The sequence below is a fragment of the Xiphophorus maculatus genome, chromosome 4, assembly GCF_002775205.1.
Source record: "Xiphophorus maculatus strain JP 163 A chromosome 4, X_maculatus-5.0-male, whole genome shotgun sequence".
NCBI lineage: Eukaryota > Metazoa > Chordata > Actinopteri > Cyprinodontiformes > Poeciliidae > Xiphophorus > Xiphophorus maculatus.
Window position 1 is genome coordinate 22,740,841 of NC_036446.1, and position 12,674 is coordinate 22,753,514.

General features: G+C 35.3%; 1 protein-coding gene across 4 annotated transcripts in view; it reads right to left on the reverse strand.

The window, feature by feature from the left end:
- Window positions 1-9,750: 9,750 nt before the first annotated feature.
- Window positions 9,751-12,674, reverse strand: part of pcdh9 (protocadherin 9) — a 185,921-nt gene continuing 182,997 nt past the window's right edge. For all 4 annotated transcript variants that reach the window (XM_023332402.1, XM_005799711.2, XM_023332404.1 and 1 more), the window contains one exon: window positions 9,751-11,788. In XM_023332402.1, the coding sequence (XP_023188170.1) occupies window positions 11,418-11,788 (371 nt within the window). In that variant the 3' untranslated portion in view covers window positions 9,751-11,417. The remainder of the gene's footprint in view (window positions 11,789-12,674) is intronic.

Sequence of the window (12,674 nt, forward strand, 5' to 3'; positions counted from 1 at the left end):
AAGTACAGTGATGACCAGATCCCACTACTTGTTAATCTGTGGCACAGTATGCACAACCCAAGAACAATCAGAAAATTCTAATTGGTTGGATCTGAATGAGTTTAATGTTTTATCAGAGTAAAAACCATGCAGGGCTAAATAGCTTTAACATATTTCTGCAGAATGTGGAGTAGAAAGCGAAGAAAGACTGACTGTAATTGTTTAATTTCCAGTGTTCAAGTTCTCATTCCTTATTATAATAAATCAATAACATTTCCATGAATACTAATTGTGGTGTGGAAGCAATAGTTGGTGTGGGCGATAGGTGAGAATCTGATCAGGCCTCTGCCTCTCCTGTCCAACCCTAGAGAGGCCTGGTGGAAACTCTTTAAAGCCGAAGAGCCAAATCAATAGAAGATGTCAGAAAATAATGAACTTATTTGGAGCTTAATGTTCACATGCTGAAAGCTTTCTAATGTAAAACTATATACACAGGTACATAAAAAAATAGAATGACGTGAAAACCAAAATATTCCTTGTCTCTTATTTCAGAAAGTGAAAATCATTTGTATATTAATTTCACACAGAGTTAAAAAAAAATGTCTAACCTTTTGATGATTATGGCTTTCAGATGATGAAAACCCCAAATTCAGCATGTCAGAGAATTAGAATGTCACATAATATAAATAAAATAGAATGTTCTAAACATAACTTTAAAGCTTCTGAAAAGAATGTTCATTTCTATGCACTCAATACTTGGTTGGGCCTTTTTTTGCATAAATTACTGCATCCATATGGCGTGGCATAAAACCGATCAGCTTGCAGCACTGCTGGGTGTAGTAATGGACCTCAAGTTGCTTTGATATGAATGTGTGAAGCTGCCACCGAGGGAAAACACAGATATGTCAAGTTACAACATGAAAACGTTACTGTTCTTGAAGCAAACGTTTATGTTTCTATGATGTCCAGTAAGAAATGAGGCAAATTGTCCTTTAGAAGCATATGAATTGAGTCGCCACCAGATGATTCTCTTGAGTCACTATTCATGTTCGAAGTTGAAAATATGTATCTCATAAAATGCCAAATGAGTGTACTTTACTTCATAAATAATTTGGAGGAAGCTAGATTAATTTTCACTCATTTTTTACAATTTGTCTTCTTCGTAGATCTGTTAACACCATCAGTGATGTATTTTGTATACTTTCATGAACTCAATATTTGACTGAAACTATTTTATAACATGTTGAGAGCCAGATTTTATTATGTGTACGATACAAAACTCTGAAATTAAAAGTGTATGCTTTCTTTTCCCTGTGGTAGTATGTTGGCAATTTTTTGTTTCTTAAAGTAAACTGCTTTTAACTCTATTTTCCTTTCCTTTTTCATAACACTGGTTCATTAAGCAAACTGCTGCGGAGTTATTCTAAAGTGACTAATTACATTCTCTCCAAGCAAATTTTGAAAACTGTATCTTTTCTCAACAACCCAATTATTCTGAGCTTGTTACACATGTAATTGTTTTAGACTTGCCACAGTCTCTGATCAAAGAAAATTGCCAGCTGGAATGTTGCTATTCAGGGGCACACAGTATATTTGGGATCTTTACATTTAAGATGAAATTATGAAATCACTATGTTTTATTTGGATTATTTTCTGGAGGGCAAGTACCATATTATTTTTTTTGCAGTCTCTTGTGTATTTCTCTACAGGAGTTAAAACAAGCAAATAGCTCAGGTAATTTATTATGTTTTTCACGAAAAAATATTTGTTTCTCACTTTTGCCATGCACCCTTTGTTGAGGAAATCACTGTTCAGTGACAGACTGCAAATATCCTAAATAAATAAATAGCTAAATAAATTTTGAAGTATTAACTGATATCATACCCCTGGGTTTCTTGTATGAAAATACATTCCTCTTTCACTCAAAAGAAAAAAAAAGAGATGGCAGCCTAAGAAAAGCCAAATAAAAAGTAACTTGATTAGGGGAAAAGGGACTCGGTAAGACGGAAGAAAGTCTAAGCTCTTTAACTGGTGCTCCTTTGCATATAAATGAGAGATTAGACAGAAACTATATCTTAGTGCCTATTAGAATACATATGCCTAATTACAATATATTCATAAAGTCAGAGTGTAATTTCCACAAAGGAGATTACAAACAAAGCACAAGGTCAGAAAAAAGCCCCTTCTGTTCTCTCATATCATTAGGATGATGATGCTGATGCTGCAAAGAACATGACTCACGCTCATTGGTTCTCCTCAGAGATTATGGTTTTTAAGACTGAATGCAAAACCAGTTATAAAAGCAAGATGAGTAAGTACTCGTGAGTTTTATGCTAATAAAGAAAATGAAAATATGAAAGTTAAAAGATGGCTCAGTTGAACTTTGAACAAGATTCAATTTCAAGAGTTATAACTGACCATTAAGCTCAGATGATTTGAAGTAAAGCAGTATTGCAAAGAAAAAAATGATTTAGTATTGATTTTCTTATTCTCTGAAGACATCATGTAAAACATTGAGAACAGAAACAATTATACAGCTCTCAGATAATTAGTCAACACATTTTGGTTATGTGTTTGGGGATGCTATGGCTATCTGAACAGTCACTGAGAAAATATGCAGTTATGTCTGTATGCTGTTCAATGTAAGTTATATTGGTTCACTCTATTCTTTAATATAGGGGTTAAAACAGGTGCTTTGTTAACAGAGTATTATTATTCTGTGGAATCATGTTTGCATAGATTGCAATATCATCATCAAACAATGATGACACGTTTCCTTGTTAATTGAGCTTGTTTAATTTTTTCAAAGAATTTAATTTGTAACAAAAACTGTAAGTGAGAAAAATATGTCTTGTTCATTTAGATGCAAATCCATCCTTCCTAAAAGACACGCAGTATACTTTTAAGTGCAATGGTTCGGTGCTTGTCTTTTCAACATGCACCTTTTCATCTCAAATTATGTCTTTTCTAAATAAACTGTCACATGGAAAAATCCCTGAAAATTTATTCCTCAGCAAGTAAATGTCTGAAGGCTCTAATGTCTGGTAATGCTCAGGCACAGTCTTGTCATTTAAATTTGAATGGATCTCACTTATCTGTGTCCTGTCTTTCAGGTATTCAAAAGTCCTTGGATTAAATAAAATGGAATCATCCCCAAAGCCAGTCCAATTACACCTAATTCTTTTTAATTCGGCCAAAAGGTGACTTGACAGGAGGCATTTCAAATGCCGGCAGGTTGTAAAAAAAAAAAGAAAAAGAAAGAAAAAGAGTTTCAATTATGGAGATAATATATGAAAAGGGTAATCTTTCATGAAACTAGTAAGTTTAAAGGAAAAGGAGAAATATGCATATTGAAATATGAATCATTACGACCAAGCGTAATTAATGGTTACGTTTTTTTCAAACAGTTCCTATATTTCTGTAAATACACTATCATAGTCTAGGAAAAGCATAACGATAATTCATGAATTATTCCTTTCTTTCCATTTGGATATCAGATTATTCTATTGTCTGTACTGTAGTTGCTTTTATATATCAGAAAAAAGTGACAGTCCCTCACTGATGTCACCAGTTAACGATCACTTGATGGTATCAATATCCCTAGTGATCATATCACTAGAGATAAAATGATATCTAATTATTTTGGGGATCAAAGCATGGAGCAGTTTTAGCAGAGTGTAGCTTGTTGGCAAGTAATTGTGTTGCTTACTTAAATATATTGGTCCAGATCTCCTGGTTTAGTCCATCTCTTCTATAAAGGGTAAATATTCTTCCTCTTCTGATATTTTGTTGAGATCTTGATCACTAAAGCACAGATTTTCTTCTGCCACTATCTGACCTCAACATCCTCCACCACAAAGTTAAGAAATCTCTTCATCATACCATCGACCTTGCTGGCATTAGAGTTTACAGTTTATTCTCTTTAGGGTATTTCATGAAAAACTAACATCAGCAGCTCAGATTTTCCCCAAACAAATGTGAGCCCCCACAGTTTTGCTGAATTTATTTCTTGGTCAAATCAGTTCAACTAGATTAAGTAAAGCCGATGAACATAATTGTCATGCAAGGCATTTGCTGAGGACACAAATGTCAAATAAATTGGCAGCTGCATTATGGGATGTAGAACGAAAGAAATTCATAGTGTGAAAACTTGCAACAGACACATGAGGAGAGAAGACAGGAAATGGAGAAACAGCAACAGTAAAATCCAGTGGTGATGGAAAAAAATCACAGAGCTTAAATATGCTGAGATAAAATGATGAATAATATGAAAATCAGGTGACTCAACTGAGGGAAGGATGAATAATGGGCACCAGAGAAACAGAATAAAAACACACAGAAAACCTACATAGCCAAAATCTAAGGACTAATACCAACATCCGTGAGATAAAACCTGAATGCACAGAGCAGGACTCAAGACGAAAACAAAGAAACTCAATACAAATGAAGTAACTATTGTAGAGACAGAATAATGATGCCAAAATTATCTCCATACAAACAACTTAGAACCTAAATACACACAGCTCATGAATCATGAATAAATGTATAGATGATGTTGGTAATTCTTACGCAAAACCTCCATTTCACCATAATATGACTGAAATACAATAAATGGAAAATTGCTAAGAAAAAAAATCTTCTTTCTGATGTGCCTAGAGGAAGTGAAAATATGCATGACAGCACTTGATTGATTATTTTGGCTCTGTATGTAATATGTAATGTTTTTCATGAGCCATTTCCCTAAAACCTGTTTTGCAGTTGTACTGACCAACTTATTTAATGTATGACTTTGGTGATGACACTCATGAAAATGTACTGTTTGTACATTGCTGACTGTAGTGTGTTTTCTTTATAACTTTGTAATTTTGTTAATTTATCTATTTTTATGTAAAGCACCTTGACCCCCCTTGCTGCTGAAATGTGCTATATGAATAAACCTGATGGATTGATTACATGATATTCAATAAATTACAATATGTATTGCCAATAAGTGTGCTCATCATAATTTTAAAAATAACACCCTCTACGTAAGTAATACTCTTTCTTCCATCGGTTTGATGTAATATTCTAATCTTAAATGTCATGTTTTAATTAGCTGCAAGCAGAGAATCGTCATCATTAACAGAAATAAAGGCTTGGAAATCAATCTGTGTAATTAATAAATATAAATGCTACATGGTCAATGGAGTTATTGAAATAGATTAACTTTTCAATGAGGTTCAAAGCTATTGAATGAGTCTGTATATTTTCAAGTGTAAAGAAGAAAAACATATGTTGTTTGCCTTAAAAAAAAAAAAAAAAAGAAAAGAGAAATATCAACCCCAGTACAAGGTGTTTTTTTTTTTACACTGCATTGAAGTAGCACTCTGGGAGTGAGGTCTTAGTCATTACAAGGTCCCACAGAGAAGGCAATAACAGGGGAGAAGCAAACTGCTCTACAACCTATTCCAACACACTGTGTTTAAAGACAGTTGCTCTTGACAAGAATCCCTTTCAGATTGCCGTGGTGGACATGGATGGGTCCAATGCCAGCACCTGGGTTTCTCCTGTGTGTACAGATTTACTGCAGACTGCAGAGGTTAATCAACAATCGCGCTCTGCTTTCTGTCTTTCATCTCAGCCCTCTGTTGAGAGCCGAGGCCTCATCTGGAGGGAATATTGGCAGAGTGTTTGTTCCTTGATTGGCTTGCGGGAGCAATCCATACAGATGTGTCTGCTGTGTCCATGTGGATCAAATTTTGAGAAGGACCAAGATGGACTGAAGCCATCAGATCGTTCTCTAAATGGCCTTCTGGTCCAGGGAATTGCTGTTTCACAAGCACTGTGCTCATTGATCCTCACTAAGGTCTTAACTCTTGATGAAACTATCAGGGTTTTATATCAGTGGCTTTACCAGGTGTCAAGTTAAATATTTTATTTTCACTTGCGGTAGGTATAAATATAATAATCCTAGCAGATATAGTTGTTGCAAAAAGGTTTTCTAAAAATCTGAATTATAAAGTAATTAATTTTGTACCTTTTTGGCATCAAGAAAGTGTAATCAAGTAAAAAAAAATCTTGCTTTGTGCTTTGAAAAAAATCTGTTACTTTGCCTGCTTTGAGCAGTGTTTCAGATTTACACCAGTGAGGTGTTGCACTGGAATACAAAATGTTCCTCTCAATTTGCCATTCAATTTAATAATAGGCCAGAGAGTTCCAGGCATCTCCCTGTGTAATCCTGTTTGCATCATTTCCTGATCTAAAAGTTGAGCATTTAAGGCTTTTAAAGAAAACCTCTGTATTCAGCTTTGACCCATTTTTCACTGTGACCTCTATGAATGCAATAACTCAAATGACTCAGATTTGTGGTACGAGGTCAGAGTTATAGTAGCTGGCCAAGCTACAATTTCTCTTTAATCTGTCATAGTTATTGCGGTAGCTTCGGCATGACAGTTCATGTTCCCTCATCATCCTCTCCACTGACCTTCATGTTTCATTTAGCAGGCCACCTCCTTCTCTGAGTTTATAAATATAATATATTGTCCTGCTGTTTATTTAAATGGATACTCTAAGGTTGGAGTTTTGAACAAGATCCATAAGCCTCAGCTATTTGCAGATCTTACTAAAGGTTGCCCTAACTGAGCTGTGAATCATTCTAAAAATTGCACACCGTAATGCATGTAGAGAATGCAATTTCTTTTAAAAATAATTATTTGTCTTATTTTTTTGTACAAGTTGGGTTGTTTTTTTATTTCACTTCATTTGAAAAACTTCAGACTCCTTTGTTTCAGGGTGATATTGTGTACATTTAGTTTTTAGAGAAGGGTTAAGTAAAGTTAAACAGCCTGGGTTGTACAGCTTCAGGGCTGTTCAACTCTTGCCATTACGCGAGTACAATCTGTTAAAAACCTCTGTTCTCTCATTTCTGCTCTCGTTCTGGTTTTAGATCTTGGCCTCTCACTGAGGCCTCTTACTTCAGAGCTAAATCTAAATCCCTGCCAGCTCACACCATTAAAGCTCACAAGCTGTAGGATGGCTCAGTTTGGTTGAGATCCCAGGTAAAGTTACACATTTAGTAGATGAACTCATATATGCTATTGGTTAATACTCATTTTTGCTATTATTATCTGAAAACTTTATTTTTAAAATATGTAGATGGTGCTATTTTTTGTCTACTGAGTTTTGTTGGGAGTTTTTTTACTCCCGTCTGATGCACATGCAGTCCTTGTGACTGATTTCTGCTGAACGTTTGCTCTGTTCCACTCCAGTTTGCCTGCCTGAAAAATATTCAGAAAGCCGTAGAAGAAGCAAATGCGATTGGGATTTTTTTTTTCTTGGTTGTGGCGTGACACTAATTTACTTCCTCTCTCACTTCCAAGGCAATTAGCTTTGAAGCTCCTCAGAAACTATTCTTGCAGAAGTCGATAGCTAGCATGGCAAGTCAGAATTTAAGCTAGTCCGCTGGGCAACTTCTGATAAAAATATGAAATGAGGTTGCAGTGAGAAAGAGAAACCTAAAGGACTAAGAAAAGAAAGCAACTGTCTTGGGAGATACCACATATAATGTGGTATTTGATACCATGTGATGCACTTTAAGCAAAACACTTTAATTTGTATGGGAATGGCCCATGGAGGTGTTTGAACCCCCCAAACATAATTACTTATTTAAGAGCACTTGGGAGTTCATCTTTCAATCAGTCGATCAATCAGGAATAATCTGCTTCCAAATGGTTCGATGGCCGTTGATTGCTTGTTATTGACTCAGTATTAAATAAATCAAACTTTCTGCATCACTAGAGATATGAAAGTCAAATGAGATTGCTTCCTGTTTCCTGTCACTGTTATTTTCTTATTTGTTTGTTTATGACACGTTTAATAAGTCTTGAACTGAGTCATTATCCTACCATCTATCCATCTATTATGTCTACACAGTTCAGGGTCCTGTCTCCAGGTTCGGTACAGCCCATCATAGAGCCACAGTTTAATTAATCACTTCAATATCTGTTGACATATTAATGCATTTAAAAAAAAAAGTCAGGTCAAACCATTTATTTGTTTTTAATTATCATATCAATGTAAAGACTAACATGTATTTTCAACTTTGTGGTTTTATTGGACAGCATTTGCATTAAAACTGCACTATGTATCTTTTATAAAAAAAAATAAATATGGGGTTCTTTTTATATTTATTAAAACTTTCACTATGTTGTGACAGTGTAATACAAGACAGATAATCTGTGAAAAAAATCTAAATCCTCCACGTTCTCCCAGTTAGGCAGCACTCCTTGTTAAAAACAACCAGTCAGAGTCAATAGGAGGGTCTTACTGCCGTCAATCATGATCGTGTACTCTTTGCTTATTGTGCTACTGGCAGAGGAACAACTTACCTTTACTGGAGAACTGTTTATCGGTGACCATGCTTACTAGCTTGAGCATTCACAACAGGCTCTGTGCTGTTGGGAAGACGCTGTAGCATAGCAGAGAGCAAGGAGGTAGAGTGTGAACAGCGTTTACACAAGGATGATTGGCAGTGCAAAAACTCCTCATGACTCTGATTGGTTGTTTCTGACCAAATGGTGTATTTCTACAGTCAGCACTGAAACACTGGGAAAAGGCACATGAGCTCAATTTCTTTCGATTTAGGTGACTTCTTTGACCTTGTTATTTGTCATAAACTTTCTATGTGACCAATCCACTGAGTTTCAGAAACTGAGAGACTACAATACAAAAAAGGGAAAATAATTGCAAACTCATGGTTATTTCCATTGTAAATAGCAAATAGTGGTTGATTTATTTAATTGTTTGTATTTATTTATTGTTAATGTTAATACAAGCTAATTCCTGAAAGCCATTGCTGAAGAAATCCCAACGAGGAATGTCAACGAAAAGTCCAAATTTCTGTGTTAAAAGGTTTATGATGTAATGTTGCATTTTTAAATGTTCGGTTTCAGTTAGCTCTAAATGAAAATTATCAAAATGAACTGATATAAAAGCTTAAAAACATTTGTCTGTGCGTGACCAAGCTGCTTAATATGTGTCACCTGGGGAATTGAGTTACTGAAATAAATTTACTTTTCAATAATATTCTGATTTAATAAAAGTGACTATATATTAAACGCTATTTTGGCAAAAACATTCTTATCTTGAGGTGAAGAGATTGAACTTTTTATTGCAAGATAATGTCACAAATATGTCTTATCTTCTTTGCCTCTCATTATTACTATTATTACAAATGTTTAAAGAAAATCTGAGGACTTGGTTAGAATAACACAGTAATTTCACTTAGTTTAAATATGCAGCAAAGACTATATGACAAAATACTTAATAGATGGCTAAAGTTTTTATTTTTATGGTAGCCTTGTCAGGGAACTTTCCTTGAATCATATCCCTTGGGATTTGTTTTGGCTGTCTGTTTATGCCACAGCGACCCTGAAAGTAATATTTTTAAGAAGCTTTTATTTTCTCTAAGGACAGAAAATGCAAAATAGAACAGTTGCAAGAGAAACTGTTCATCAGGACACACTCTCTTGGAGGATGTTTCAACAAATCTGGTTCTGCTTTGTTCACAAGTAAATGCGTCATCCAAAATACGTGTTAAGTAGTGTAAAAACAGATAATGGGAGTGATTTTCCATTTTTAGAGAGAAAGAAAATCACTCTAATTAGGGGCAAACTCATGCAATATCTAAACAGTGCTTTGAATTTAAATTAACAAACGTTCACGGGGGTATTTATTCACAAAAAGGACACAGACTTCCTGATGTAGCCATCTTGTACGCAAAAAAAGCATACACATAATTAAAACATTTATTGCAGTAGCCGTATACCTGTAGAGTAACAAGGATTAACTGTTTCAGTATTGGTGATGTCAAACACCCTCACAACTAATAAACATACTGCGATAAGCAAATCACTCCATCCCACTTAACATCTTTATACTGTGACATTAATGTGAAAGTGCTTTACAAACGGAACTACTCTTAATGCACCACTCAACTCTACCCCCCACCCAATCTCAAAAAGAAAAAGAAAAAAGCAAAGACAAAAATGACAAATTTAATTAAATAAGGTATATCATTTAGCATGCTTTTCCTTTGTGTATTTGCCGTCCATGCTGTGAAAACCAACTCTTTCAGATGGTGAAATGACAAGTAATCTTGGCTGACACAGAGTCTGTCCATGCCTTTTTTTATTCTGACTTTATGTCTTCAAATCTGGCAAACACTCAATGCATAAGGCATTTGATTATCAGACCGGATATTTTCGGCAGCCAACATGTTCTTGTCATTTGAATAAGCACAATTCAGTGTTTCATGAAGGCACGGTGATTTAAGTGTTATCTTTACCTGTGTTTTCTTATGTATGGAAAATAATAGTCTGTGGAAATAGTACATATATATACAGTATATATATATGTATATTTACATACATAGGTCAATAAGCTGCAGGTACTACTGAGAAATTGCCCTCAGTTAAATCACAAATTGAAGAAAATCTATACAGTAAGATCAACCTTAGATAAAACATTTAGCCATTTACAAATATATTGCTATTTAATTGTACTAAACACTTTCAAAATCAGAGCGCTTTTAGAGCTTTTCAGTTTTATAATGCACATGTTGAGCACTGACATCCTTCATAAAGCTTTTTTTTGTTTTGTTTTTCTAAGAAGAAAAAAAAACTGATTTGCCTTTGAGATTTTGCAGCACTTGAATAAAATTTATATGGGATACAGGTAACAGTAAATTATGTGGCAAGATTTTCTTTCAGTAAAAATCCAGAAATAATAATAAAAAAAAATCTTGTTGGAAATGTCACTTTCTGCTGGAGATCTCTGCCCGGCTGAATTTCCCCAATTCTGATGAGAAGCCATTATAATAACAAAAGCCAAGAACTGTCCTACCCACTGTGAATATTACAGATACATGATTGTGGTTAATAAGTATTATTTACAAACACAGAGACAGTGACAGAATAAACAAGTGTCCACAAACAAGTGTTATAGGACCAACACTTTTTTGAAATATAATCAAAATTTTCTTTGATTGTGTTGATTAATATAGTCCCAAACAGCTCAATAACAATCACACCACAAAGATTTGTATATATTTGTCTGACAGCCATCTTTTCTCCTCTTTTTCAGTTTTATGCAGGTCCTTCTTCCACATTTCCTCAAAAGAAGTGGAAAGAAAAAGTTTTTCATTGAGGATTGTATTATTTAAAGAAAAAAAAAAATGAGTAGAGCTGCAGAAACATTTTACTGTGGAGAACTAAGCATCAGCACTATTTTGAGGCCTACACAGTACATGTGGCTTTTAGACTGCAGAAGCATTAACTTAAGTTGAAGAAAGGAGACAAGAAATAAACCAATGAAACACAGGGTGAGCCCAGGTGAGATGCCTCACCGGTTTACTCTGTCCAGATTTCTTGCAGATTTCTTGCAGCAAAGAAGAGTCAGTTTTATAGCTGCTGGTCCTTTGGACTGTCTGGGCAGGATGCTGACTGGCAAGACTTCAGACTCACCAAAGGAATATCAGCCATGCTGCTGCTGGTGAAGTGTCCCTCCTCACTCCCAAACTGCTTCCTGTCGACAAAATGCTCTGACCGTCCACTTTCGTTTTTCCAGGTTCTGGACAGAGTGTGTCCATTAAGGAGTTTGTCCTTCTGACCCCACTCCCGCTGAGAACTAAAGCTAGACACGGGCGACTTAGGATGCTGGTACGATCCTAACGTGGGAGGCATCCAACAGTTGTCTGAATGTCCAAGGACAAGGCACTCCTGTGTGCACATCTCTGTAGCTTCCACAAGCCCTCGTGGTCCCAGGGGTCCATCTGAAAAACAAAAGGCCAAAATACAGTTTGAATAACCCTACTAAGTGCATTAGGATATTTTATTGTACCTAATAAATCATCTTATACAACAGTATTTTTATTAAACAAGTTGAAAAGATGGAGAAAATATGAAAGTTGGACGAAAACACAGCTCACTCTCTGTCTGAAAATGATAAGAACAATAACATAGAGTCAAACATGATGGTGACTGCATGAAAGTTGCTTTGGTTGGATGAATTTCTATAATTGATAGAACCACAAATTCAGATCCCAAGCACAGCAACTTATTTACAGCTGGATGTTTCAAAAACAGCAAAAAAATAAAATAAAGCTTGGAGTCAGGTCTAGTCAACATCTGGGCTTAAGTCAAACAGACACTGTGGTGCAACCGTAAACAGGGAGTTCATCCTGGAAAACTTTCCAGTGAGACTGAATTAAATCAAACTTGCAAAGAAAAATGTGAAACTCATTACCAGTTATTGTTAAAGAACACGGTTGTTGCATGCTCAGCTGTTTCTCAGGTAGCTTTTCAGCTATGATTAATAAAATATTCTCCACTGAAGTGTCCTGCTTAAATGCTGGAGCTTGGCTTGACAAAAGCAAGAGAACATCAGTCATTTTAGAGCTTAAATGATGAACACTCAGAATTAAAACATGGAATTAAGTGCATATATTTGCATGAAGAACTGCAAGGAGTAGTGATGCACTGTTTCCAAGTGCAGACAGGATTCATTCTTCAAAAGAGGATAAAGATTGTTCAGCAGAGTTCTCAGGGGCTGTTGTAGAATGGAGATTTTAAAAAAAAGGAGTGACTTTGATCATGTTCAGGGTGTGTAGTGAAAAGCACAGAAACTACTTACTGACCTGCCATTTATGTGACATTTAG